This window comes from Mustela nivalis, assembly GCF_964662115.1.
Source record: "Mustela nivalis genome assembly, chromosome: 5".
NCBI classification, from domain to species: domain Eukaryota; kingdom Metazoa; phylum Chordata; class Mammalia; order Carnivora; family Mustelidae; genus Mustela; species Mustela nivalis.
Window position 1 is genome coordinate 87091470 of NC_139024.1, and position 26910 is coordinate 87118379.

General features: G+C 50.7%; 3 protein-coding genes across 8 annotated transcripts in view; all 3 read right to left on the reverse strand.

The window, feature by feature from the left end:
• Positions 1-360: 360 nt before the first annotated feature.
• TREM2 (triggering receptor expressed on myeloid cells 2) lies at positions 361-15241 on the reverse strand. 3 transcript variants are annotated; one of them, XM_082731738.1, is made up of 7 exons: positions 15164-15241; positions 4836-4994; positions 4360-4412; positions 3046-3396; positions 1577-1667; positions 708-901; positions 361-611 (listed from the first exon to the last, which is right to left on the reverse strand). In XM_082731738.1, the coding sequence occupies exons 4-7, from the start codon at positions 3356-3358 to the stop codon at positions 595-597; spliced, it is 615 nt and encodes a 204-aa protein (XP_082587864.1). In that variant the 5' UTR covers positions 3359-3396; positions 4360-4412; positions 4836-4994; positions 15164-15241; the 3' UTR covers positions 361-594. The 3 variants fall into 3 exon arrangements, with proteins under 3 accessions (XP_082587864.1, XP_082587863.1, XP_082587865.1); XM_082731737.1 differs by lacking the exon at positions 4360-4412; XM_082731739.1 differs by lacking the exons at positions 4360-4412; positions 15164-15241 and adding an exon at positions 10822-10938.
• Positions 13353-26705, reverse strand: LOC309865415 (uncharacterized protein). Of its 3 annotated transcripts, none has more exons than XM_082731734.1 (7): positions 24151-26705; positions 22770-23129; positions 22288-22611; positions 20788-20863; positions 19331-19449; positions 17576-17685; positions 13353-16492 (listed from the first exon to the last, which is right to left on the reverse strand). In XM_082731734.1, exons 2-7 carry the CDS (start codon positions 22825-22827, stop codon positions 16268-16270), a joined length of 912 nt encoding a protein of 303 aa, XP_082587860.1. In that variant the 5' UTR covers positions 22828-23129; positions 24151-26705; the 3' UTR covers positions 13353-16267. The 3 variants fall into 3 exon arrangements, with proteins under 3 accessions (XP_082587860.1, XP_082587859.1, XP_082587861.1); XM_082731733.1 differs by having other exon boundaries at positions 22770-23150; XM_082731735.1 differs by having other exon boundaries at positions 22288-22467; positions 22770-24203.
• The window catches only part of TREML2 (triggering receptor expressed on myeloid cells like 2), a 34167-nt gene continuing 32170 nt past the window's right edge, over positions 24914-26910 (reverse strand). For both annotated transcript variants that reach the window (XM_082731729.1, XM_082731728.1), the window contains one exon: positions 24914-26830. In XM_082731729.1, the coding sequence (XP_082587855.1) occupies positions 26736-26830 (95 nt within the window). In that variant the 3' untranslated portion in view covers positions 24914-26735. The remainder of the gene's footprint in view (positions 26831-26910) is intronic.

Below are 26910 nucleotides of genomic sequence, written 5' to 3' on the forward strand. Positions count from 1 at the left end.
CAGGGAGTGGATGAGTCAGGTGGGAGTTAGAAGGACTGGTGCAGGGGTGGGCAGCAATAATCCTAGAATCATCCTTCTGAGGGGCAGGAGGCAAGTGGAGGAGAGGGGAGCAGACTGGGTGCTAGAGAAATCCCAGAGGAGGAGGCAGGATTCAGTAACTAAATCTAGGGAAGGGAGCAAGATGTCAAAGATGGGCGGCGTGGAGCCTGCAAGAAAGGGGGGATGCAGTAGCTTAAGACCCAAGACCTCGAGAGGTCAGACCTTTTATCTCCTCCTTGGCCAAATTCATTTCCTAGCCCCGTAGCAAGAGAGAGGCCTTCACGGAGCCCCAAACCATCCAATTAAACATGAAGTCTGGGATTTATTTGTGAGAGTATTTAATGTCCGGTGTCCAGAAGTTGGCAAATGTTCTTCCCCCACCCACACACACAAACACACCCCTCTGTTCCCAGGCCCAGGGGAAGCAGGGGATGGGTAGGCTGGCCTTCTGCCAAAGCAGAACCAGGAGTCTGGGTGGCCGAGGGGCCAGTGTGCAGGCTGGGAGGGTTCCAGCAGGCCTCTCCTGGGACTCGTCCCACGCGGGGTCCTCTTCTCTCATGTGTCTCTCTGCTCTGCAACCGACCGAGTGCTCACACGGCGCCTCTGAGCCCCACCTCGCCACCCCTGCCTGGTCCACCTCCAGCCACCACTGTGCCCTTCGTACTCACCTGTTAGGGTCTGGAGCTGGTAACTTGGGTCGTGGCCGCAGTCCAGCTCACTGGCCGGGCGTGTCGCCAGTTTCTGCCCACGCCAGGCCGCAGCCCAGAGGGCACTGGCTGCTAGAAACTTGCTGAGAAAGATGCAGGCCAAGAGGAGAAGGATGGAAGTGGGTGGGAAGGGGATCTCCTCTCCAGAGAGACTCCTTGGAGACACAAGGACATGAGGGAGGCCTTGGGGTGCCCTGCACACTGAGGTCTGCCCCCCGGCGAAGGAACAGGGAGACACTGGGAGCTTTCAGAGGCCTAGAATAGCTCCCCACCCAGCACCATCCCTGGGATGAGGCTTGGTGGGCTTGGGCGAGCGTGTAACCAGGTTCTACCTGCTAAGCACATTTGAACACTTCCTGTACATGGTGGTATAGTATGGGAGGGTGCACACGTGTATTCTGTGGTCATGGTAACAATATTTCAACCCCAGGACACAGGTATCAACCAATCAGAGCTGATTCTGGTCCCACCAAAGGAGCAGGTATCTGGGGGGTCTCAGCTTTGTACTAAAACTTTTATTATTGCTAAACTGTGGCCAGGTCCAAGGGTGGCCAGAGGAGGAATGGGGGGGGGGCTGACCATTCAGGAGTCTTAGAGCAGCTGGTATGTATAAAAAAAGAATTTCATTATTTTAACAACTGGCATGACCATACCAATACACAATGGCTGGTTGGAGGAGTGTTTGGACAAAAAAAATCATCTCCAGGTCCTCTCACGCTCTCATTGTCTTTGAATTTGTCCTTAGTTCTGGGACCTCAGCCTGCATTCCATGCCTCGGCTCTGCAGGGCAGAGATCTGCTCAGAGACCCGGGAGAGACCTGTCTCTGTACCTGGAGATGCTGGGCTCCACGTGGATATCCTCAAAGCTCTTGGACTCATCATCAATCCAGAGATCTCCAGCGTCCAGGTGATCAAGGGGGTCTGTCGGGGACAGTGCCTGTGAGATTCTTGCCCTCCTCCTTAATGCACCTTAAGGCAGAGGGGAGAGCCCTTTTGGGTGTGGTGAGTCCTCCTGAGCGCTGGCCCAGAACAGATCAGGTCATTAGCCTCTCTGAGCCCCAGGCTCCTGCCCTGTAAAGCGGGCTAAATAGATACACCTTCTTTCTGGTAGTTTTGCAGGACTGAGTGAGAGCGTACTCTCTGGTGCTTAGCATCTCATTGGAGCTCAGTAACTCCCACCCTCCCATCACACAAGGTCTTCGGGAAGGTCAAGTGAGTAGACGGATATATTTGAAAGTCCTATGTGAACTCTCAAGCTGTCCACACCAGCTCTGGATGGTGATGAGGACGATGATTATACTATTTTCTGGCCACCCCCTTGGGAGTTGGCTGAGGCTTAGACCCTGATAGGGCTGAAAATGTGTGTCCCTTCACCCCCTTCCCCCTCATTCCACCACATCAAAGAGTGGTGGACATGGGGTTTGGGTCGGGGGCAAGCCATCTCCCCTCTCCTTCCCACCTTAGACCTTAGACAAATGGCTCATTTCCACAAGGGGCCATGTTGTGGGGGAGGGAGTGGGAAAGGAGAGAGTCAGAAGGGGTCTCGTACCCCCGGATTTGTTCTCCTTTGGGACACACAGTGTACTGAAGACACAGGCAGAAGGCTTCCCTGGAGGGCTTCCCTGTGCAAAGCTCAGGGTGGGGAGGACCCTGCTGCCGGTCAAGTTTGGAATGAGGACCCCAAGTAGCTCAGCAGCAGGAGGCTGGGGCATGGGCTGTCACTCACCCCCAGGCACTTTTAACCCTGTCCCCTCATGGGTGCCTCTCAGGAGCCCCATGGGGGACAGCAGGACAAACCTCATCTCCATTTAAAGATGAGGACGTGGAGGCCCAGAGAGGCAAACACATCACCCGGGGTCACAAGCAGCACCCCTTCCTCGGGCTGTTTTCTGCACCAGGTTGGCACTTTCTTTATGTTGGCAGGCCCTTTGGGTAATTGGGTAAGGGAGTCAATGACCTTCCTCCTGCTCCTTAAGGACTGGCTAGGTGTTCACATCCTAACTGGATGCCAAAAGGATAAAGCTGTTTGGGGAGGCAGGACCACAACCAACTCATTAGGTGCCTTGTGAAACTTAGAGGCCAGGACCATCCTGCCAGCAATGCAGACCTGCCCCAGGGAGCACAGCCTGGAGGGAGGTGCCAGGGCTGAAGTACGGCCCCCTTGTGCAGGGAGCAACCTGCACGACCATCACTGTGGCCCTGAGTGGGAGAGCAAGACCCGCACAGTGGCTTTTCCCAGACATCAGAGACATAGTCTCAGCACAGGGTGGGCCAGAGGTGCAGTCAGCCACACACTCACCAACCAGCACCTCCACCAGGACCTTCCTGAGGGTGTCAGCCTCATCACCGTAGAGACTCTGGCACTGGTAGAGGCCAGCATCGTGAGCTTGAAGATTCCGCAGTGTGATGGTGAGGGTGCCCCCCAGGGCGTCGTCCACGATGGCCGTGCTCCCATTCCTCCTCGTTATGAAGGACAGCAGCCATGAGCGGTGGGTGCTAACAACCCGCTGGCACGGGCCCCCCGCCTCCAGCTGGCGGCACCAGGCTTTGCGTCTTCCCCAATGCTTCAAGGAGTTGTAGGGGCAGGAGACCTGCAGGGACCGGCCTGCCATACCCTGGAACACTGTCGTGTTGTGGGCTCCAGACAACTCTGGGGAGGAGACGTTCCTTCACTCTTTGTTCATTTACCAAATGTTTATTGAATGCCCACTGTGTGCAATGAACAAAGAGATAGAAATCATGCCCTTAAGGAGCTCAGGTTCTTATGTGAGTTGGGAGAAGGTGTATACCCCATGGTGACACCCAGGTCCTAGGTCTGGCTTTACCACTGTTGGACTTGCTGGGCATTTTTAAAGAAGTGACTGACCCTCTCTGGGCCTATTTAAATAGAGACGTTCCATCCACTTCTAGTCCACACATTTTCTCCCTGTAATATGGGACCAAGGCCTGTCCTCTACCCTCTCCACCTCAAGGGAGCAGGGCTGGATACCCCCTCCCCACCCTGGCCATTCCTGCTTACTCCGCAGCTGCCCACGCCGACACCGGCTCTGCATCTCCTTCTGACTCTTTGCTCCAGGCTTCCCTATTTCTTTGGCTTTGTTCCCCTTTCGGGAGAGACTCATCTCAGAGCTATTTTGGGGGAGACATGAGGCTGCTATTTTGGGCCTTTCTTGGGGCAGGGGAGATAGGCCTGTCATTGCCAGGACAGAGGCTGCTGAGAAATCACCCTGAGCCCTCTGCCTCAACTTCCCCTCTCTTGATCCTCCCTTACCCCATCTTCTACCATATGGTAACAGAAACTTGGAAGACAAAATTAGGGAGCAGGTGGCCTGCCTTTGGGAAGCAGAGAGGCCTGATGAGAATAGTGTCCCCTCCACTTGTCACCCTGTCCATCCCTCTGCCTCCATAAAACCTCTCAGCTTACCTCCACTCCACCCCTAGCTAATAAGCCTCAGGATCAGGACTCTGTTGGGACAGCCTCTCCTCTCTCCAGGTTTGCCTGTTGCTCTAGGGGAATAAGAGGCACCTTCCCCCAGTATAAAGAGGTAGTTACGTGCAAGAATCTAGGGTGCTAATCCTCCAACTAAGTGACTGAAATCTTCAGCCCCCTTACCTCCCTTCCAGGATGGAGGACAAGAAGAGCTTCACATCAGCAAAAGAGGCACCCTGAAGATGTATATGCTTGGTTGTGAGTTTTTTTCCTCCTCCTTTTTCTTCCCTCCCACCCTGCCATTCCTCTGGGGCTAGCGGTTCATAATTTTAGGGGCTGTACCCATGCCCCCCAAAACGTACCCCCACTACTAGCTCGAGCCTGAGACGCCACCATCAGAATTCCTTCCATTCCCATGTGGCCAGAATCCACTAGCCCCTTATACTTCCACGTGCACACAGAGTATGACCATGGGCTCTCATACTGGGGAGGGAGGGAGAGCATAAAGAATGTGGGGTGGGGGAAAAGAGGGGTGCAAAACATGCTGCAGATTTCAACTGCCTTTATAGTTCAAGCCGGTGCTGCCCACCCGCCCGCCCGTCATATACTCAAGGAGGGGAAGGAGAGACTGCCTGGGCAGCAGAGGGCCAGGGTCCTACCTGTGATGGCGACCAGGATAAGCAGCCAGAGGGACTCCATGCCAGCCTTCTCTGACAGAGGGCAGGCCCAGGGTACCTTGTGCAAGATCTCGTCTGTCCCTTGAATTGCAGAAAGAGAGGGTTCAGGCACGTCAAATGCTGCCCACAGGAACTGAGCTCCTGGAGATTGAGAAAGAGTCAGGACTGGGGTCTGACTTTATGATTCAGGGAGGCTTTGCTGGGTTGGGGAGGAAGGGAGAGGAGGAGCCAGCCACTGCCTCCCAGCAGTCAGAGGTTGGGGATCCCAGACCTCTGAGAGGCCAGACTGCCCTACTGTTCCCATCGGCCCTAGTGACCTCATATGGCTGGGGCTGGCCAGTATCCAAGGCAGAGTCCTCACTACTGTGTTCAGACCCTCCTCCAGCTACAGCACCTGCCACACCCTAGTTTCAGCCTTGTGAGGGATGGGGAACGGCTGGACCCTCAACCAGCCCCTTTTAGTCCTTCCCTGTAGTAGGACAGCAGCGGACTTCCAAGTCCCTCCTTCCTAGATCCTTTGTGTGCAAACACCCGTCCATAACCCCTCTGTGTCTCAGTTCTTAAAACTATAAAATGGGAATAATAATAGTGTGTAGAGTTATTGGGAGGGTAACATGGACTTCCACAGGCAAAGTTCTTTAGAATAGAGCCTGATACACAATAAGCACTCGCAAATACTAACTAGTACTATCCTCGTAGCAAGGAGGGGAAGATGGGCTCACCACTTGAGGGAGAATATTCTCTTCCACCCGCAATCTCCTGCTTAAGTTTATCCTCCTTTGTACAGTTGGATGCCTCCTGTGTGCACATGCTCACATGGGCATTATTTAGTGCCCATCTACACCTATGGGACAACACAGGACGTGACATTTGCTTGAGTTCCGGGGGGTGATAGGGTGGTAGTGTTAATTCCCCACAGGTGTGGGCCCTTAAAGGATGATCCAGGCACAGGGACTTGCATGGACAAAGGCACCAAAGCATGAAATGGCTCGGTGGTGAATCAGGGATGGGCTGGGGGAGGTGGGGCATTCCCAGGGGCAGGAAGTAGAGTCCTGCTGGGGGAAGTAACTGGAGAGGCTGGAAGAGCCCACAAGAACCCACAGATCATCAGAGTCTACTCTGGTTCCTTGCAAGCACTTACTGATTTGTTTTTATTCACTTTACATACATGTACTGTGTATATGCATGGACAGGGAATGTGCTTGGAGATGGTTTAATGATAAACACAAGACCCTTCACTCAGAAAGCCAGCTGCTCAGTCTTGACCTAATGGTCCAGGAAAAGAAGGGTCTGAGGCCACCTGAAAATCATTCTGTAGGTCCCTTCTATGGTCTGCTTTATAAAGTCAGGATTATTGGCATATCATTTACATGCACAAAAATTCACCCCCTTGGCTGTCTACTTCTGTGAATTTTGACAAAATCATATATCTCTGTAACAACGGCCACAAGCAAAATGCAGGACACTTCTATCACCCCCAAGAAAGTTCCCTCATGCCCCTGTTAGCCAATCTCTTCCTCTCAAACTCAGGTCCTGGCAACCACGAATCTTCCTTCTGTTCTTGCAGCTTCCTACCCTTTCTAGAATGTCCTATTCCCAAAACCATATGGTTTGCAGCCCTGAGTTTGTTTTTTTCACTTATCAAAATGTATTCAGCACACACGGAGTTACACTTCTCAGTAATTCATGTCTTGTTATTGCTGAATATATGTTATTGTACAGCTGAACCACACATACTCTATCCATTCACCAGCTGATTAACATTTGATTGGTTTCAAGTTAGGGGCAATTATGGAACAGGCCACCATAAACATTCATGTACACATATTTGGTGTGGTCTTGTGCATCATGTCGCTTGCCTAAAATCCTAGGAGTATAGTGCTGGGTCATGTGGTAAATGTGTGTTTATCTTGATAAAACTGCCATGCTGTGTTGCAAAATGGTTAAATCATTTTTGCATCTTTGTCAAGACTTCATATTGTCAGGGTTTGGCAAAGCCATTCTAATAAGTTTGTGACAATATCTCATTATGCTTTTAATTCCATTTTCATAATAACTAACCATCTTGAACATCTTTTCACTGTTTACTTGCCACCGGTATACCCTTTTTGGGCAAAGTATGAGGCCACATCTTTGTCTATTTTTTAATCATTGATTAGTATCACCATCACTATTGAGCTATAAGAATTCTTTATATATTCAGGATATAAGTCTTTTCTCAGAGATGTGATCTGAAGATACTGTCTTCCAGCCTGTAATTTGTTTTATCTTTCCCTTGACAGTGTTTTTTAAATCTTTTTTTTTTTAAGATTTTAATGCTGCTGAAGTCCAAGGTATTGATTTTTCATTTATGATTTGTGCTTTTTGTGTTCCGCTGAGTATTTTTCCTACCTCAAAAGCACAAAGATTTTCTCCAATATTTTCTGTTAGAAATTTCATGGCATTGGGTTGTACATTTTGGCCTATGATCCGCTTCCAGTTAGTTTTTGCTTGTGCTGTGAAATATGATTTGTGGTTTGTTTTTTGCCTATGGATGTCCAACTGACCAGCATCCTTTACTGAGAAGAATGATCCTTTCTGCGTTGAATTGTCCTGGTCTCTGTCAAAAATCGATAGACAGTTAGGTCTATTTCTTGACTGTCCTTTCTATTCCATTGATCAAAATGTCTCTTTACTCCAGCACCACACCACCTGGACTACTCACTTTAGCTTTATAACAAACCCTAAAATCAGATGACGTGAGTAATTCAACTACACTGTTCTTTTTCAGAAAGAATTGGCATTGACTGTTCTAGTTACATTGCCACATAAATTTCAGAATCAGCTTGTCAATTCATTACACCCACTCACCCACCCCCCAGAAAAAAATTGCCTGTCAGGCCTTTGATTGGGATTCCATCAAATCTATAGCTCAGTTTTAAGGGAACTAGGCATCTTAGCAATACTGAGTCTTCCAGTCCATGGACACAGTCTTGCCCTTCACTTACTTATTTCTTCTATGGTTGTGCTTTGTGGTTTTCAGCATACAACTCTTGCACACATTCTGTTAAATGTCTAGGTATTTCTATACCTAAGTATGATTTGAGTTCTATTTTAAATGTGTTTAGCTTTCTATATCTTAGACAAAAGCAGAACTCAGAAGTCTCATGAATCTAATTTTCTGGCCCATTTATGTGCCATTCTTACCTTTTCCACTTCCTTCCTACCTGATGAAATACTCTTTTTTTTTTTTTTTTTCCTGTAAACCTCACAGCAAAGGGCAGATATCAAGAAATCTTTACGGAGTCCTCACAGCACATGCATATCAAATGCTCTCATCTTTCAGCTCGTGCTAATTTGTGGTTCAATTTCCTGATCCTCCATCTGAGCGCAGGAACATTTTGGCATCACCCCACTCCCACGCCCAGGGCTAAATCTGTGTTTAAAGACACTTGTTCCCGCCAATTCAGGCACAGCGATCTTTTTCCCTTTATCCTTGCATCTGAACCCTGTCATTCGCTGATGCGTGCATTTATTCAGCCACCATGTCTTCGCCAGTCGCTACGATAGAGAAGGCAGGTCTCTCAGAGTCTGGGGAAGTCCCAGACAAGAAGCACGGCTGGACGTATGAAACCCTCCCGATGTTTCCCTTCCGTTGAGACTTCACAGCTGCTGGACAATCCCTTTCAGAATGCCTGGAGGTTCCTTAGTGAATCCCTCTAGCAGCTGTTGCAATGATCACGTTCCTCAAACACACCCTCTACTCCCCTCTCTCTTTTCCCTAGAGATAAAACCAAGACTCATATGTGAGCATCCCCATCATCCTTCAGACCTACCATTATCCTCTCAGCCTTACTCAAGCCACATGAGCGGCCAGGGAAGCACCGGATTCCAGTCAGGACCATGGCCAGAAGCAACACCTGGTCTGGGCTGGAGTAGGGACAGCTGGCAGGGGAATGGGATACTGAAAGCAAGAACAACTCAAACTCCTTCAGGAGTTGACCCAAACAGCAGCCCCTGCCCAGCAGGCTGAAGAGAGTAATTGCTGTTGTTCACCCCACTCTCCGCGAGAGTAACCAACCATAAACATCAGAGCCTACAGATATCATTTGCTGATAAGCAGCCAATTTGACTCCTCTCTGCCAGGTCCCTCTTCAGTCCTGTCCTGCATTTACCTATTCTCACCTTCCTGGACTCAAACCCTTGCCCTCAAGCCCCAACCTCCTCTCTCACCTCCGACCCCTCTCACACCTGACCTTCTTTCCCCACCTTTCTTAGTATTTGGACTATCCATCACTCTCTGATACTTCTTGCTGAGGCCGTTCTCCCATTTTTTTTAAATTTTTTTAAACTTTATTTAACAGATAGAGATCACAAGTAGGCAGAGAGGCAGGCAGAGAGAGGGGGAAGCAGGCTCCCTGCTCAGCAGAGAGCCCAATGCGGGGCTCGATCCCAGGACTCCCAAAGGCAGAGGCTTAACCCACTGAGCCACCCAGGCGCCCCGCGTTCTCCCATTCTTTTTTTTTTTTTTTTAAGATTTTATTTATTTATCAGAGAGAGAGAGGGGGAGAGAGCAAGCACAGGCAGACAGAATGGCAGGCAGAGGCAGAGGGAGAAGCAGGCTCCCTGCCGAGCAAGGAGCCCGATGTGGGACTCCATCCCAGGACGCTGGGATCATGACCTGAGCGGAAGGCAGCTGCTTAACCAACTGAGCCACCCAGGCGTCCCCCGTTCTCCCATTCTTAACATCTGATCTTTTCTTAGTTGAAGACCTCAACCCCTGTCCAGGGTCAGTGCCTCCCCTCATCAGGGCAGGACAACTCCCAGGAACTGAGGGTGTGTGTCCTCGTGCATGTTCACATGCTAGGATTGTTTTAGGTCACCGGCAGGCGGCCACTGATGGGCTGCAGGATGGCAGGCCCAAAGGGAAGATCTGGATGAGAACACAGGAGCTGGGAGGCAGGGACCCAGGCACTACACCAGGCGCAAGTCATTACCTGAGGCAAAAGCAGAGGGAACCTCATCTGTCTCGTGGCTGGATCAGAATGGGTCCAAAGTCTGCCAGACTGAGGAGTATACCTCGCCTGCACTTGGGGATGACGCATGGGGATTGGGAGGCTGGGTGGGATAGAAACAGGAACTGCAGCAAGGAGTAAGCACACAGGGTTTGGCTTCTTACAGACCTGTGCTTAATGCCAACTCTGGTATTTACTAGCTATGCAGCCTTGGGCAAGTTCTTAACTCTCTGGGCTGGCTTCACTACCTGGGTATACACAGCTTGGACACGCTAAGTGCAAAAAGAAAAAAAAAAAAAGTCATGATTATTTTCCTTCTTCTTCCATATATTTCTTTCTAAAACCTTCCCTTCTTTTCCTGCCTATCTCTATCCCAGGATGCCAGTTTCCAGTTTCAAGACGACTACTTGCCTGCATCCTGTGTACCCATCTGTCTATCTCCCTCCCCCGGATGACCCCCAGGAGCTGCTTTCTCACCCATCCCCTCTCCTCCAGTGTCTCAGGTGCTACTCCCGCATTCCCCCATGCATGTTTCCCTCGACGCTGTCTCACCTGTCCTGAAAACCCCTCACTTGTCTCGGCTTCCCTATCCCTTTTATTTTCAAGCTTATTTTAAACTTATTTTATGTTTTACTTTTTTACTTTGTAGGGACGGCTTCGTTATTCGTGCTCTTCAACCGTTCATTTGAGTCTGATCACTAGAAGCCACGAATGGCCCCTCCCAGCCCTCCTGGCCTGGCTTTTCTGCTGCCTTTGATACCCGGACCACCCTCTACTCCTGCCCCCACCCCATGCTCCATGCTATCCCTGCTCAGTCCTGCTCTGTCCCTGGTAAGGCTGTCCCTCTGGATTCTGTCGCCCTGGCTCCTGGTCGCCTGACTTACTGGGTCTAGCCAAAGGGAGCTACTGGCAGGGGGTTGGCGGTTAGGAGGAGAAATAAGTTGGGATATTTTCTTCCCGTTTCTCCCTCCTACCTCTACCATGGTTCAGGCAGTGGCTGCTGTCCTCTGATGGGCGGTCCCTCCTCCACAGCTCCAGCTTTCTGTTGGCTCCAGTAACATAATCATAATCATCTCTTTTGCCCTTCCAAGTGGGGGTGTTCACAGCTCCCTGTCTTTGGATGCATCACCATCCCTTGGTCGCCTCATTCATGCCCACTCCTCTGTGGGAACCCTGTTAAAACGATTGGCAATTGGACCTTTTTGTGTGTGCCCACCTGTTCCCAGAAGGGAACTTGTGCGGGAACTATCTACCACCTGCTGGGCATTTCTTTCACTCTCACAGAGGGAGTGGGAGAGCCTGGAACCCTCTTCACAGGGGCACATTCATTTATCCCGCTTATTTTCCAAGCTCCTACCGTATGCCAGGCACCAAATAGATGCTAGGAAGGTGCTATAAATAAAGGAAACACTACTTCTCTGTTCCTAGATGTGGAAGTGATGCTGATATTGTAAATTTGTACTCGCAGGATTTTAATCCAATACCCTGGGTTCAGGGAGTGAAGGGAGACTCAAATGAGTCTTCAGAGAGAGTTTGGGCATTCCTGGTCATCTCAGCCTGAAAGGCACATTTGAGCTTCTGTTCTGAGTATGAGTTGAGAAGTCAGGATGCCCACCAGGGTGGAAATGGGGGCCCAGACTTGAACCACAGAAATCTGCCAACTAAAGATTGGTCTTGCCATGGCCAGAAGCATAATGCCCTAAAAACAAAAGAGGATTATTCGAAACTTACAGTCTAATGCAAAGAAAGAAAACAGTTCCTCCAGGGAGGGGCTGACTCCCACACCCAGCACTGAGTGGACCCCACAGGGTGGCACTATCTCCCTGTCATGCTCTGGCCTGAGCCAGGTCACGAGTCTGTCCCTCTACACCCAGAGTATGTTGGGCAATCAGGGATCAACAAGGAAATAAACCCTGAGACCAACGTGCAGCTAGGTGGGCCCTTCCTGACATTATCTGACCGTGAAACCCTTTAAAAATGTACTCTAAACTTTGAGACATCTGCAGGAGCTCTGGAGTTATCATTTGTGCCAGGGTTACAGTAGAAATCAAAAACAGTCCTAAAGACAAATTCGTCGCTGCAAAATTTAACAGTTTTCCAAAACACTCCAAGCAGAATTTTTATAATCACAATATAGAAAAACCAGATATTTTTAAAGACCCAGTGTCCAAATGACAGCAAGATAAGACAACACTTAGTAACACACACTAACGCTTAGAAGACATACACCAATGATGTCAACAGTTATTTGGTAAATACTTCTTAGGCAGTTGAAGCGTCACACCTGCAAAGCCACAGGTAATTTCTCCCCAGGATCACCTGTTTCACTTACGTAGCACAGGGATTCAAAGGGAGATTTTCCTATTATAATAACTATATGAAATGTGTTCAGCATTTTAGAAATCTTTCAAAAAACTATATTCAATTAACTTTTATGTGAAAAATACATAAAAATGCACTCTAAAAGGTAAAAGTTATCCACAGTTCTACAACTCAAAATATATGAACGTTTACTGAGTGCTTACTATGTGCTAGGCATTTTTCTAAACTCCTTACGTGTGTTTTGTCATTATGTGTGAGGTAGGCAATAATTTTGTTCCAGGGTATAAGTTAGATTTAGATCTAAACAATGTGGCTCAAGAGCCAGTCCTCCTAATCTTACTGAATGGATTTTTCCTCCATTGCTCTCATTCCCCAGAGAACATCACTATTGATATTTTGGTGTTTGTCCATCTAGCCTTTTTGCTATGGCTACACACAGAGACAAAAACATAAAGGAGCTCATGCTAGACATATTATTTCATGGCTTGTGTTTTTCATTTAATATATCTAGAATGTCTTTCCATTTCAACAGGTATCTACATAATATTCCTTGGTGTGAATTGGATATTAAAAGAGTTTCTAAGAGTTAATTCTTGTAACTTGTGATAAGCATAACTTACTTTTCCTCACTGTAAAATGTTTGAAGAAAATACATTATTAGCATGGATTATTTTCACATGACACTAATGTCTCTTAAAACACTAATGTTTGTGGAACCCTGGGAAGCGAATCCAGATACTTCACTACCTTCAGAAAGCTTCAGCTTGCAATCCCCTTCTTCTGCACTCGGAGTCACGTAGCAGAACCTGCTGTCACTCACCCTCCCACCCCACATCACCAAACCATCCCCATAAACTCAAATATCTCAGCCTAGAAGATAAGACCTAAAATAGCAGGGCCCAGAGAGATATGGAGTAGCCATACTTCTCCCCAGCTCAGACCCAGCTTTTTTATTTCTGAGTGTGTTTGGATGAGGAAACATGACTCCTTCGGTGAAGACATTAATGACTACCAGTGGGTGGGCAAACAGAGAGACCCCGGAAGAATTGGGTCAAGGAAAGACTCCCTGGGGTGAGGGAAGGGGTGAGTAAGATGGTAGATGCCCGCTATTGACAGCAAGATAAATGTTGACTCCTATGTTTCCTTCAAGGACAGAGTAAAGTTTCATATTGTTTTGTAAAGGTTTTTTTTTTTTAAGATTTTATTTATTTATTTGAGAGAGAGATAGTGAGAGAGAACATGAGCGAGGAGAAGGTCAGAGGGAGAAGCAGACTTCCCATGGAGCCGGGAGCCTGACGTGGGACTCGATCCCGGGACTCCAGGATCACGACCTGGGGCGCCTGGGTGGCTCAGTTGGTTGGACGACTACTTAGGTCTTTTTCTAACTTCAGTACCTACTCTCAGGGGTCAAGAAGTTAATCTTTTTTTTTTCTTTTGGTTGAACAATTTTTTTGTTGTTGGACATTTAAAAAATTATCTTATTTTTTTATTATGTTATGTTAGTCACCATACAGTACGTCATTAGTTTTTGATATTGTGTTCTGTGACTCCTTGTTTGCATTTAACACCCAGTGCTCCATGCAATAGGTGCCCTCCTTAATACCTGTCACCAGGCTCACTCATCCTCCACCTCAAAACCCTAAGTTTGATTCCCAGCGTCCATACTCTCTCATGGTTCGTCCCCCACGCTAATTTCACCCCCCCCCCCATTTTCCCCTTCCTTCTCCTAATGTCCTCCATGCTATTCCTTATATTCCACAAATAAGTGAAACCATATGATAATTGTATTTCTATTTGACTTCAGTGAAAAAAAAGGACTTGTTTTGAGAACTCCAGTAAGGATTCCCAGGAGAAAGAAGCTCCGGCAGCAGAAGAGGCAGTAGCAGTTAGGAAAGACAAGACAAGCCAGATTCTTGACCCTTGGGAAGCTGAGTTGGGATTAGAATTTACATTAAGAACTTTTATTTCACCATGCCATCTGGGTGACAAATGAGAGGAAGGAGAAAACACAGATGATTGCATAAAAGGTTTTATGGGCCAGGCCTGGAGGGGGCAAACAGTAACTTCCAGAGCCCAGTCACTTGGCCACCTTTAACTGCAAGAAAGGCTGGACTGTAATCATCTAGCTATGTTCTCAGGAGGAAATAATTTGGGGAGCAACCACTGAACAACTTGACTTTCAAGAGTCAAGACTTCGGGAAAAAGTTAACCTGTCTGCACCTCAATTTCCCCTATCTTTAAAATGATAGGAGAGTACCTTCCTTCCAGGATGTTTGAGCCATTAATGTATGTAAAGGAATGTGGCCCATAAGAAGCACTCCATAGTTGTTGGCTTACTAGCCTTAATCATTGTGTCCCCAGGCCTGAGCAGTGGCTGGCAGTCAGCAGATCCCTACAAGTACCGTGTAATGACTATAACTCCAGGTGCTCTAGTCTGAGTAAATCCTTTGGGTTTGGACAGCTCATGAGGAACCTGACCCCTGGGATGGCTCATAGTGCTGCAGCCAGGAAACCTGAGTTGAAAAGACCATGGTGAATACGGGCTCCCTCAGTGGGAGTGTAGACTAAAATATAGACCAAGAGGCAGTATTAGGAGCCTAGAACCATTGAGGACCAGAGGTCAAAAAAGTTCACAGATCAGTGCCAATGACCTTCTCAGAGCAAGGCCAGGTAGGGTGGGAGGTCAGGGTGCAGTAGTTGCCCATTCTCTAGGAGTCAGATATAGGGAGTTGGAAGGGCAGAGCAGAGACCTGGAGGGCTAAAGTGATGCTCAGAGCATCCTGCTCTCCACCTCCTTCAACTTGGGGTTGTTCCTGAGTGTCCTCATGCAACTACAGACTGCGGATAGAACCACATCCTCGGCACAGGGAGCCTGGGATGTCCCAAGTGACAAGTGCTTAGCTTGCCTTCCTCCCTGAGGAAGACCTTTCCCTTGCACCCAGCCTGCCAAACCTCAGACTGCCCCCCCACTCTTCACCTCTCCAACCCCTCTACCTTTCTGGCCGTAAAGCAGCCTGACCCTCAGGTCCCATCCTGTAGACAGGCTGACCTTTCACTGTAATTGAGGGCAAGCTGAAAGACAAAAAAACATTGACAAACAAGCTGCTTGAGCAAGAGGTGGTAAATTCCCTGTCCTTGGAGAGATTGAGGCAGACACTGCATGACTCATTGGGATTTTGCTGTTGGACTCACTGGCAGTTAGATTCGATGATCTTTAAATGTTATCCTTGAGAAGTGATGTATCAGCAGTCAAGCAATCTTTTCCATGACGTGGTAGGACCCCACCCTCTGCCCCCATGGCCTGAAGTTCCCACAGTTCAGAGTCACCCCTTGGGAGTGCCTAATAAAGAAGGGAGCTCTCTTCCCATAATAGCCCTGTGCAAGGGCACTAGGGCAAAACAGGAGGTAACCCTCAGCCTGCTGTCCTTGATGTGCAGCTTTGTAGAATACATGATAGCTTCTGTGGAAGGCAGAGGAACCCAGATCAGTTCTGGTGGAGCTGCAGGGGCCACCACAGGGAAGGAAATTCCCACGCCCCACCTTGAATGGCAAGGCCAAGGGTTAAGGAAGACCGCTGAGCAGCAGGCACTGCCTGTCCTGTCAAGGTTATTTGTGAGAATCAAAATCGGAAGGTCAGGAAGGAGAGGAGGAGCTGGGATGGAGAGATAGAACTTAGTGGCCCTTGGAAAGAGCTGGGCAGGGGCTGTCCTGAGGAGGTCACCAAAGAGGAACTTGCACAGCATGTCAGGATTTCATAGGCCCTGGTCAGGAAGGAAGTGAGGGTCACACAGTGTGGAGAAGATTGGGTGACTTGGAGCACTGGTGTCCAGATCCTATATAACTGGACTCTACTTCAGTATCCTTCCTCCCAGACTGGGGAGGGGAGCAGGCAGGTGTCTAGAAACCCCTTCTCCCCTCTGAATGATAATGACTTTTCTTTCCTCCTTCCTCCTCATTGCCCTTGTAGGAAGCGATGATCTTTTGCTGGTTTGGGACCATCTTTGCCATGCTGAAGTCCTCCCCCCACCCATCACTGGTAGAGCAGCCCTATGCCTCACAAGTACTTGCTAAGTGCTCACTGTTCAGTGAAGTCTATCCTTAGCTCTTGAGCTCCCTATCTGGGGCAGTTGACTTGGTGGGCTGGGGTCTGGTTCCAGGGATGCAGGCATATTCTACAGTCAGAAGGGGATCAGGCATGGGTTTCAGTTTGGGCTGAGTGTTGACGTAGATGGAGTCCTCAGGGCCAAATTGATTCAGGTGGATAAGTGAGGCATAGCAGATGGCCCCAGTGTCCTCATCAGAGCCCTTCTGTTGATCCGAGCCCTAGGAATCAAAGGAGACAGACATTCAATGTACAGATCATAGCTGGGCGTGGTCCGTGGCCCCAGGGCTGCCCTGAGCTGGGTGGAGGACAGAGACAGTGATAAGGTGTGGAACAGAGTATGAACCCTGCAGAGCCTCTGGGAATGGCTAAAGGCAGCAAAGTCACCATCACTAAAGATGTTTAAGAATAGGCTAAGGAAGGGGTTCCTGGGTGGCTCAGTGGGTTAAAGCCTCTGCGTTTGGCTCAGGTCCTGGTCTCAGGGTCTTGGGATCGAGCCCCGCATCGGGTTCTCTGCTTGGCGGGGAGCCTGCTTCCTCCTCTCTCTGCCTGTGTCTCTGCCTACTTGTAATCTCTGTCTGTCAAATAAATAAATAAAATCTTTGAAAAAAATGGGCTAAAGAAGACAACATAGGATGTGACCCGTGGACCAACAGTACTGGCATCACCTAGCAGCTTGATAAAATCTCAGGCTCCACCTAAGCTCTAGGAAGGCAGTCTCTGGGGGTGGTGTCCAGGAAATTCTGTTTGCACAAGTTCTCCAGGAGTTTTTTATCCACACATGTTTGAAGAACACTGAGCTAGAAGAGCAATTGGTAGGGATGTCATTTGTAGAATTGATCCCAGCATTACAGAGTGTTGTACCAGATGACTTTAAATCCTCCCAATCCTGCAATTCTGTGATTTCAAGAGTTTTAGATCTTTAGACAAGACAGACCCAACAGCAATAGCCCGGTCCCCAGTTCCTGATGAGAGAGCACCTAGGGAGCTGTGATTTTACCATGTGACCCGCACCCCCCTAGCTGACTGGACTGGTGGCAGCCACGCCATGAGAGGGACCCCCTATTAACAGTTGACTCCTGTGGGGGTGAAGATCAAAAGCTGGGGAGTCAACTTCTCTTTCTCTCTAAGTGGTTTGAATTGGGAAGGATGCGGTCAAGGGTGCATGTAGATGAGGCAACAGGAGTGTGAGGAGTCACGAGTGAGCCCCAGTGCAGAGTGAACAGAAACTACAAGTAAATACAACCTGGGAAGCTGGAAAACAACAACCACCACCAAACAAAAAACACTGACAAAAAAGATACCCAGGAAAGCTGAGATCGCCTCTGCCTTGGTGAGAGGTCCTTCCTATGCCCAGTGCCTGGTTCCTTCTGGACTGTGATGTTGTTATAGATGTGGTGGGATTTGTCCTCACCTGTGAAGGAAAGAGTCCAGTTTGGGGCAGGGATCTCTCCACAGGTCCCATTCCTCTGGGAATGCAGGGGTGCCAGAGGTCCCCACTGGGCTGAGGGACCAGGGCTGGGTCTGGAAACCCCACCCTGCCCCGGGGGGGCTCACTAATGGCCAGCACACAGCATCCAGGGGTCAGACCTTGGTGCCAAGGGGCAAATCAGACTGGCCGCATGCAGCAAATCTGGATAAAACTGGTAAAGTTGAATCAATCTCAGTCACTGAAAGTTCCAAATTTAAAAATCCAATTAAGTATAATCTATTTTCTGGTGAAGTTATCTATAATGCCTTTCAAAATTTTGAACCAAGAACCGCAATGAGAAACATTTTATCTTATTTCTACATAAATAAACACACAGACTCATACACACACTCTCTCTCCTAAAATAAAAGTCCAATGAAAAAATATTTATCCTTCCAATGTGATATTTTGCTTTTCTATTGGAGTTTATGAAAATAGTATTGTGACCCACTAAGTTTACTTTACATAATTTGAAAAATACGTATATAAAATTTTACAACCCATTACTACATTAGGATTTTGATAGCTCGGAAAATTAAAGTCACTAAGGTTCAACATAGGGCTGGCCCACTTCCACATTTCAAAAAAGTTGTCACCACACACATCACTGGATTATATGGTTAATAAATATGCAATATGTGCTAAACAAACCAAACAAACAAAAAAAAAAGGCTGGAATCATCAAAAGGCACTAATCTGATAAGCCTTGCACAAAATGCTGGTGATTTTACATGTGATTAATGCTAAAAAAAAAACTTGCAACTTGAACATTAAAAAATCCTTTAATGGGGCGCCTGGGTGGCTCAGTGGGTTAAAGCCTCTGCCTTCAGCTCAGGTCATGATCCCAGGGTCCTGGAATCAAGCCCCGCATCAGGCTTTCTGCTCAGCGGGGAGCCTGCTTCCCCCTCTCTCTGTCTCTGGCTGCCTCTCTGCTCACTTGTGCTCTCTGTCTGTCAAATAAATAAATAAAATCTTTAAAAAAAAAATCCTTTAATGCTTTTAGGAAGACAAAATTTTAAAACAATAGTGGCAATTTAAAAAAAATACTCTTGTGGTGCTTCGGTAGCTCAGTCAGTTAAGCATTTGCTTTTGGCTCAGATGGTGATCCCGGGGTCCTGGGATTGAGACCCGCATCAGACTCCCTGCTCAGCAGGGAGCCTGCTTCCCCCTCTGCCTGCTGCTCCCCCTGTTTGTGTACTCGCTCTCACTATCTCTCTCTCTGTCAAATAAATAAATAAAATCTTAAAACACATATAAACACATAATAAAAAAGTTTTCCAGATAAATTTGTTTAAAAATCCTTATCTATAAGAAAAGGGCAAAATATACACTCCCCAATAGATTCTAGAATACCCAGTTTTTGGTGAATAAGGCTTGGAAGGGGCTGACCTTGAGCCTCTGAGGAGAATGACCCCACCTGCTGCTCTGACAAAGCAAGAGAACACAGCGATCCTGACCACTCACCACACAAGCCTCAGTTTCCCTGTTGGTAAAATGGGCATGAGAAACCCAGTCTTCAGGCTCGTGGGCATGGGAACATCATGGCTAAGCCCTCAGTGGTCTACTTGGAGCCAGCACTGGAGTTTACCTTTTGCGGCGCTTCTGCGGGCTTTCCTGAAGTACAGGATCATAAGGAGGATGAGCACCAGCACCAGCAGGACACCCAACGTAGAGCTGGGAACGATGAGCTGCCAGTTGCCCTGAGGGCTTTGGAATGACGAATGACCAGCCAGGTGAGGCAAGTGGGAGCCAGCCTTCTGCCCAGAAGGCATCCCTCTCCCCACCTGGGTGATCGCGACTGACCCTCCTGTTGAGCTGGCCATGGTCAAGGGCTCTGCCCCATAAGCCATGCATATCCAGCCATGTCCAGCCACGTCCAGCCACGTCTGGCCATGTCTGGCCACATCTGGGCTTGTTTCTTCCTCTGTGAAACGGGAATGCTTTCCTCCTTTTCCCTTTTCTGGCTGCTGTCCCCTAACTTGAACCTTGTTGCAGGGTCTGTACTCACCCCTCCCACATCCTGCTCTTAACTATTCTTGGTCCCAGTTCCTCACCCCTGCCCATGAGATGGGCTCAGCTGGTGCCCTGTGACCAACAGCGCTGTCACATAATAAATGCTTTTGAACAAGACCTGTCTTAGGTCAAAGGCAGAACACTAAGGTAGGCTTCCTTACACTGCAGCAGGCTCCCAGGGAAGGTGTCTGGGGTGACAAGGGTTGAAGCCCTAAGCCTGGGTGGCAGCTGCTGTAAGGACCCCCCTATGCTCCATGACCAGCACCATGCGGCTTCTGGGTATAGCGCCTTGAAGCAAGGAACCAGGGGTTTGTGAGAACCCTGGGCTCCCATCGCAGTGAGGGTGCGTGGGCAGAAGGCAGGGGAGGGTGGAGACCGGAAGAAAAACAGCTGTCGGGTCACTCCCGGGGGCTGGGGCCTAGAAACCATCAGGCAGGATGACAGAGGAAATCAGGCCATGGACTGTAGTAACTACAAAGTGCACCCTTTCCAGGGACCCTGGCAGCTTTGGGATAGAGATAGGCTGGAAGAGGGGAGAGGAAAATGAGGCAGCCCTGGTCACATGGCTGGCATTGAGTCAGACCCAATTCTACCTCATCTTCACAGCCCTCTGTACAGCGGTGGTTGCCAACTGGCGGTGCTTGTGTCTCCCAAGGCAAGCTTAGCAATACACGCTTGGATTTTGATGTTGCAACTGGGCAATCCAGGGGGAGATTGGCACTGCTGCTACTAATGGGTAGGGGTCAGGGATGTTGCCAAATAGCCTATGGTGCACAGGACACCCCTCACACCAAATGTCAACATGCCAAAGGCAAGAAGGCACCTGCTATAACGTGAGGATGTCATTGGCCCCATTCTGCAGATGAGAAAACTGAGGTTTAAAGAGGCAAAGCAACCTGGTGCAAATGGTGTGACTCCCATTTCATTCCTTGAGAGCCAGATAGCGGTGGGGATGTGGCAGCTGAAGGGAATTTGCCACAGCTGGCCATGGGTAGGAGGACGTGGAGGGCAGGGAAGATGGGGACGGAGTACCTGTCAGTGACAGGGCTGGTGGCAGAAGTCCAGGCTGTGGTCCCACTGGTGCTCCTGGCAGTAGGCAGAATTGCAGCTGTAAGAGATGACAATGAGGGGAGCACTCCCATGTGTTTGCCCCACTTTTCAGGCTCCCCATCGTTAATCCTCGGCCCTGGAAAAGAGGAGCCCATACAGGGCCCTGGGCCAGGTGAGGACTCTGAGAAGCACCATGCCTCATGCCCTGCACCAGGCCCTCTATGCGGGAGTTACTCTGTGTGGGATTTCCCTCTCAGTCAAGTGCTCCAGTGTGAGAGGCTTTAGGTTAGGATCACACTGTCGCTAGTATATTGGATATACTACAGTCTCTTCCGTTTTCATTGTTCTTGACCATGTTACGCACTCTCAATCGAAAATGCGTCCCTCCCACCTCCCACCCCCCACCCCACTTCTGTCTCTTCTGGATCAATTCCTGCTCACTCATAAGGCCCAAGTGGTATCACCTCCTTTGGAGAATCCTCTAGGAGAATCCATACCACTGCTTTCTCCAACAACCTGGTCCTTCCCTTCACTGGGCCACCATCCAACATGCTTCCATTACACCACCTACCACCCACCAACTTAACCCTTCACTTCTGTGTCAGCCTTGGGTGCAGGGATCAGCAGGGGATGCTGTGGGCTCCTCCAGCACAGGATAGAGTCTCAAGGTGTTTGATTTCCCTTCCAGGGTGCAGCCCCTGCCGTACATGGAGTGGACAGTGAGCCATGGCTTGGGTGGTTGGTGATTGACCAAGCAGCTGACCAGGGTCCTCTGGGTGCCCAGCTCACCAGATGGCTGAGCAGGCTTGACAGCTGGTCTGGGAAGATGCCATTCAAGCCCTGGCCATCACAAGGAAACACAGCGGGGGCTTTGTAAGTCTGAGATTTTTCAGGATAAACACCAGGGCCTCTGTCAAGACTATCGCCCAGCTTCCCACCTGAGCCTTAAGGAGCCTTAAGGACCTGACCCTAAGGAGCAGGTCCAGGGTGAGGACACAGGCTCTCTGAGCCCTTGGCCACCACACCTCCCTGTCTCATCTCCAGAGTCCCGTGTCTGCCTCCCTAGTTGGCTCCTGTCTGTCCACATTTCTTAATCCACCCAGCCACCTGCAACTCAAGCACTACCCTTTGAGAGAAAGCTGGGGTTAGGGCCAAGAGTCACGATGCCCAGGGATGGCCGAATCAGCCAGTCTTGCTCAAACCTGAGAAGGCTTTACAGTCATTACAAACCAGTGGAGGAGTCTTGTTCTTAACAACAAAAATGTTCAGAGAAATGCATGTGATGGGAAAGGAAGAACCACGGGAGCCAGCAGGTCTGAGTTCTGGTGCCTGATCTGCCCTTCACCAGAGGTGGCTCTGGGCAAGGGGCACCCATTTTGGGCTGTGAGAGCACTGAAGACAACTATTTTGGAGTCCTTTCTAGCTCTAACATCTTGTGACTCAGGATGATTGAGAACCACACAAAGAAGGGAAAGGACTCACCCCGAGATACCACCAGATGGATGTTTCTGTGAAAAAATTTCCTGGAGGATTTGTAGATTCCACATGAATAAGATCCAGAGTCTTCTACCCTAAGCTTGGTCATGGTGACGATGAAGTAGCCCCGTCCGACTTTATCCTCAATGGAGTTTTGAGGCTTCCCCCAGAGTTGGGGTGAGGTGGCTAACAGGGTACAGGTACGTGGTAAGTCCCACTTGCACCAGAATTTCACGGCTTCTGAGCCTTTCTGGGGTGAGTACAGGCACTTCACAGAGAAGGAGTCCCCTTCCAGGAGATGCAGCATCTCTGGCTTCTGTCCCCATGAGCCTGAAAGTACACTCTCACGTCAGGGAGCCACCCCTCAGACACGGTGGGGCTGGCAGGTGGGTGCGCCGGCCGTCCCTCTGAATGGCCCCTCTCATGGCCACCTCACCTGGCCATCTCCCTCCTCCTGCCCCTTTCCCTCCCTCAGCCCCCCTCATCACCTGAGGCCAGGAGCACCAGCAGGACAGGCGGCAGCAGGCATGTGGCCTCCCAGGCCATGGGCCCTCTTCTTGAGCTGGGGTGGGAGCAGGGAAGCCCTGAGGAGAAGGAGCCGGAGCTGGGGCGCAGGGGTGGGGATTTGGCCTAGCCACTCTCACTTGTCCAGGAAGAAGAGCTGAGGGAGGCCAAGTCCTCCAGGGGGCAGCGGGAGGCCTGGGAGTAGGAGAGGTCTTGGCCTGTAAGCAGGAGCCTCGTGTTGCAGGTGCGACATGTGTGCCGGCTCCAGTCTCAGAGCTGAGGCTCCAGGGGATTCTGAAGCTTCTGTCAGCTGACTCTTGCCCAGCCTCTTCCTCCTTGCTGCACTGGGGTTAGAATGTAGAAAGCTGTGAAAGTCCAGGAAGAAACTGTTGAAACCAGAACCTATTTCTCCTTTCTGCTTTCCCCTCTAATCTACCACTTCCTCCCGTTCCCAAGTCCTCCCTGCAAGTAAAAAGGTCCAGCTGAAGGTGAGTGACAGAGTTAGGGGACCCTTTGGAGGTGCCCAGTGGTCCGAGACTTCCTGCCCAGGCCTGTCTGGGAGCTGGGGAACTCTGTGGGGATTGGAGGGACCGAGGAGAAAGGAGAGGGAGAGTCATTTCTGGAAATGGAGGTACAGGAAATGCCCCTGGTAGGGGTGGGAGAGAGTGAAGCTGGGGACATAATCGGTGGGGAGGGGAGTCGGTGGGGGGAGATGGATGCAGGAGGATGGGACCTGGGGGGGTTCCTCCTCCAGGTCACCCCAGTTCCCCAGTTCCCAGCCTGCCATAATCACTCCATAAGCATTTGTCAAAGGACCACAGTCATCAAGCACATTTTAAGGAATAATTGTCATTAGAAGAGCTACTATAATCACAGGTTCTTTACAACCCAGAAAGAAGAAAACCCCGTGAAAATGCAACGTGGCAGGTCAGGCATGTGGTGTGCAGACTCTGAGGTGGAGATGAGCACAGCAGGCCTAAGGTGCCCAGGGAACAAGCCGGGACTAGGAGGACAGGAAGCAGAACGGGACAACAGGAAGCTCAGGGTGTGAGGACTTCCGAGGACAGGAGGCTCTCCAGGATGGCAAGGGAATGATGGGGCTTCAGGCCCTGCAGCGGCCCTTTGGGAGTGGGCGGTGGCACGTGGCCACCTTCAGGCCTCTCCGGGAAGGGCCTGGCTCTGTGCAGCTGCAGCAGCCCCCAGAGGGACTCTCACTACTCTCAGCAGTGGGGTAAGAAGTACATCAGCCTGAAGGAGAAGCATCCCCGACTCGGCACCATGCAGCCATATGGGAGAACTGTAACCTTGAGGCTTGCTTGCTGGCGTCCCTGTGGGGGCATGTGTGCCCCATGGTGATGGACTCACCTGCCATGCTCTGCAGAGGAAACCCCCCTCAGTGCTGGTTTGTTCGTTTTTTTTTAAATGTGTCCTTGCCCTTGGTCACGACAGGAAGCCCTTCACAGGTGTGTCCCATCATCACAGCCCACTGTTCAGGAAGCTTCACTGCCTTACCCACTAAAGGCAGCGGCAGCCCTGGCCCGTTCAATACTCGCAGGTGTCCCGCCCTTCCCTGCCCTCTGTCTGTCCGGGCTCTGGGGCCTCCTGCAGCTCCAAGGTGAGGAGGAGGAACAGGAAGGAGAAAATGAAGTGCTGGGGCTTTGAGGACAATGTCCCAGAGCACTGGAGGTCCAAAGAAGCCCCTCAGGGCCCACCGGAGGTAGAGAGCAGGGGCAGGGCATCTAGAGCACTTTCTAAGTGCCCTGAGTTCTTACTGTGGGGTTCATGTAGGAGCAGGATCTGTGGGTGGGCACGTGGCGCAGGCCCCCCCACGGAGGCTCCCCCCACTCCCTCCGTTCCAGGAGCCTCTCATCCTGGGCAAAAACGGATGGCAGATCTCCTCACAGCTTCCCTGCCTAGCATCAGGGCACAGCCAAATGCCTCTGCCTGGGTCCAGCGCCCACAATGTGAGGCCTGACATGTGCCCATGTGCCCCTCTGCCCTCCCTTGCCCCTTCCAGTTGAGCACAAAACAGAGAAATAGGGTCCAAAGGTCTTCAGTGCATACAAAGACCACTGGAGCTGGAGGAGAGCTTGCAGGCCAGCAATCACGAGGCATTTACTCAGGTGCGTGAGGTTCAGGTGACTCCTTTTTATCCCAAAGGCAGTCTTGAGAGGTAGGCATTAGTGTCCCCTTTCACAAGAGACGAAAATGAGAGCCAGCAGGGTTAGTGACTCACACAGGGTTACACAGACAGGTGGCCTCACTGGGCCACAGTCCTAAGCCCTCTGCTGTTCTCTCACAGGATTCTCAGATGAGGCAGGGCGGTCAGTGTGCTGTTGTAGGATCGCGAATGGAAGGGGGCTCTTAGGGAGCTATTTTAAGCCCCCTCCTAGTTAGACACCAAGGTCATGGCCACCCTCTCCTTGTAGGGAGGATGAGGGGGCTGGGGAGGTTGGGGTGTGTGTGTGTGTGTGTGTGTGTGTGTGTGTGTGTGTCCTGGCACCAGGTTTGTCAGTTCCTCAATCTGAGTCTCTCCTCTAGTGCCCTCTCCTGGACATAGGAAAGAGGTGCCTCCTCCGTGCAGTCCCCCAGGATTATCTCCGGCCCCTTTCTCTCTCCCCAAATCCATTCTGGAGTGGTCTCCCAGCTACCCATCAAGGCCTGAGCTGTGTCACTCTCCTGACTATGACATTTGCTCCCCCACCTGGGAGGTCCCTGTCCCAGGGTGGGGAGTGAAGATGTCATATCAATCCCTGGGGGCTTATTCCAGATGCTCAGGCTGGTAGAGCCCCTGTTCCATGGGACAAAGCCAGCCCATATTCTCCAGTCCTCACTGTGGAAGAGGACAAGTCTGAGCCAGGAGCCAGTGAAGCTGAGGCCAGACTCCTTGAGCCATTGGGCCCCCATCAAGGCTCCTCAGCTCCATTCTCCCTACCCCTACCCCCCCCCCCAGGTGTTCCTCCAGCTATGCTCTGTTCCAAGCTGTCCTTGCTGGGTCGCAAGTAGCTCCTCTCTTCCCAGGGGACAGTGAGTCCCAGGGGAAGGCAGATGATCTACTCTTTCTCTGAACCATGGCCTCCCCTGCAGTGGACTCTGGAGGGCTCTCATTCTCCTGTGGGAGCTCAGACCTGGAGCTGGGAACTGGGGGAGAGGGCCCTGAGTGCAGCCTCTACGCACCAGTCTGGGGACGGGCTGATCCTGACACCATGCAGCTCTGGGAAGCCTGGTCACAGCTTTCCCTGGAGAGCTGGCCAATGGGTAGCACCAGTGGGAGGGTGGGCTCTGCTGGTTCCCAGGACTTGAGTGACAAGCAGCTACGGTCAGGGCAGGACACATCTAGAGGCCCATCAGAGGTCACGGGACCCTGTGGATGGGGAACTTGGACTGCGCTAGGGTCCCCTACTGCCAACAGCCCTGTGGACCTCCAGCTCTTGGTCGCTGTTCCTTCCCCTCCATGGCAGGACCCTTGAGACACTGATTGCCTCTGGGACTCTTTTGCTTCCCCAAGCACATGGGGAAGCTTGAGGGGAGCAGAGGAAAGCTGAGGACACAGGGTTCCAGATGGGGAGAGGGCAGCCTTTCACCTGTCTGCTCCCCTCTGCTCCATAGCAAGGGGTTCCGAGGCCCACAGAACCAGAACTGTGTACAGCACCGTCAAGTCTGCCCCACTACCCAGAGGGGACCCAGGGCTCTGCGGCTCTGAGCTGATTCCCTTCGGTGGATTTCCCTGGGGTTTCCTGCCTGGTACCCCCAATCTGGGGGCTGTCCCAGGCCCCCGGCAGCCCAAGAGGACTGAGTGGGTGAAGAGCAGCCTCTGGTTCTGGAGAGGCCTGAGTCCAGCCTTGAGCAAGCCCTCAGCCCTCAGCTGGGTTCCAGTTCAAACAGGCCCCCGTCTTCATCCTCCTCTGGCCTCCAAAGGCCCCTCCAGGAGGAGCTCACGCAATCCATAGTTAAGTTGCCTCAGACCAAGCAGGCTTCCATGGAGGCTCCAGTCTTCCAAGTGGGTCCCTCCAGGGTCTAGCAGGATTGTTGCACACCCTGTAGCCTGTGAAGACAAGGAGAGAGATGCAGAGGGGCAGGGCTCCTGCCTGGGCCAGTCCACCCCTCTTCTGGCTCTGCCCTCTG

Bases quoted from the DNA above. Each gene is read 5' to 3' on its own strand.
- TREM2 (XM_082731737.1), bottom strand. From the start codon at position 4,875: ATGGAGTCCCTCTGGCTGCTTATCCTGGTCGCCATCACAG. The intron at 3,397-4,835 runs GTAGGACCCTGG...TCTCCTCCCCAG, and splicing joins TATCCTGGTCGCCATCACAG to AGTTGTCTGGAGCCCACAAC. The intron at 1,668-3,045 runs GTGAGTGTGTGG...TGTCCCCGACAG, and splicing joins CCTGGTGGAGGTGCTGGTTG to ACCCCCTTGATCACCTGGAC.
- LOC309865415 (XM_082731734.1), bottom strand. From the start codon at position 22,827: ATGGCCTGGGAGGCCACATGCCTGCTGCCGCCTGTCCTGCTGGTGCTC. The intron at 20,864-22,287 runs GTGAGTCCTTTC...CATCTCTTACAG, and splicing joins CCATCTGGTGGTATCTCGGG to CTGCAATTCTGCCTACTGCC. The intron at 17,686-19,330 runs GTAAACTCCAGT...TTTCCTTCACAG, and splicing joins CCGCAGAAGCGCCGCAAAAG to GTGAGGACAAATCCCACCAC.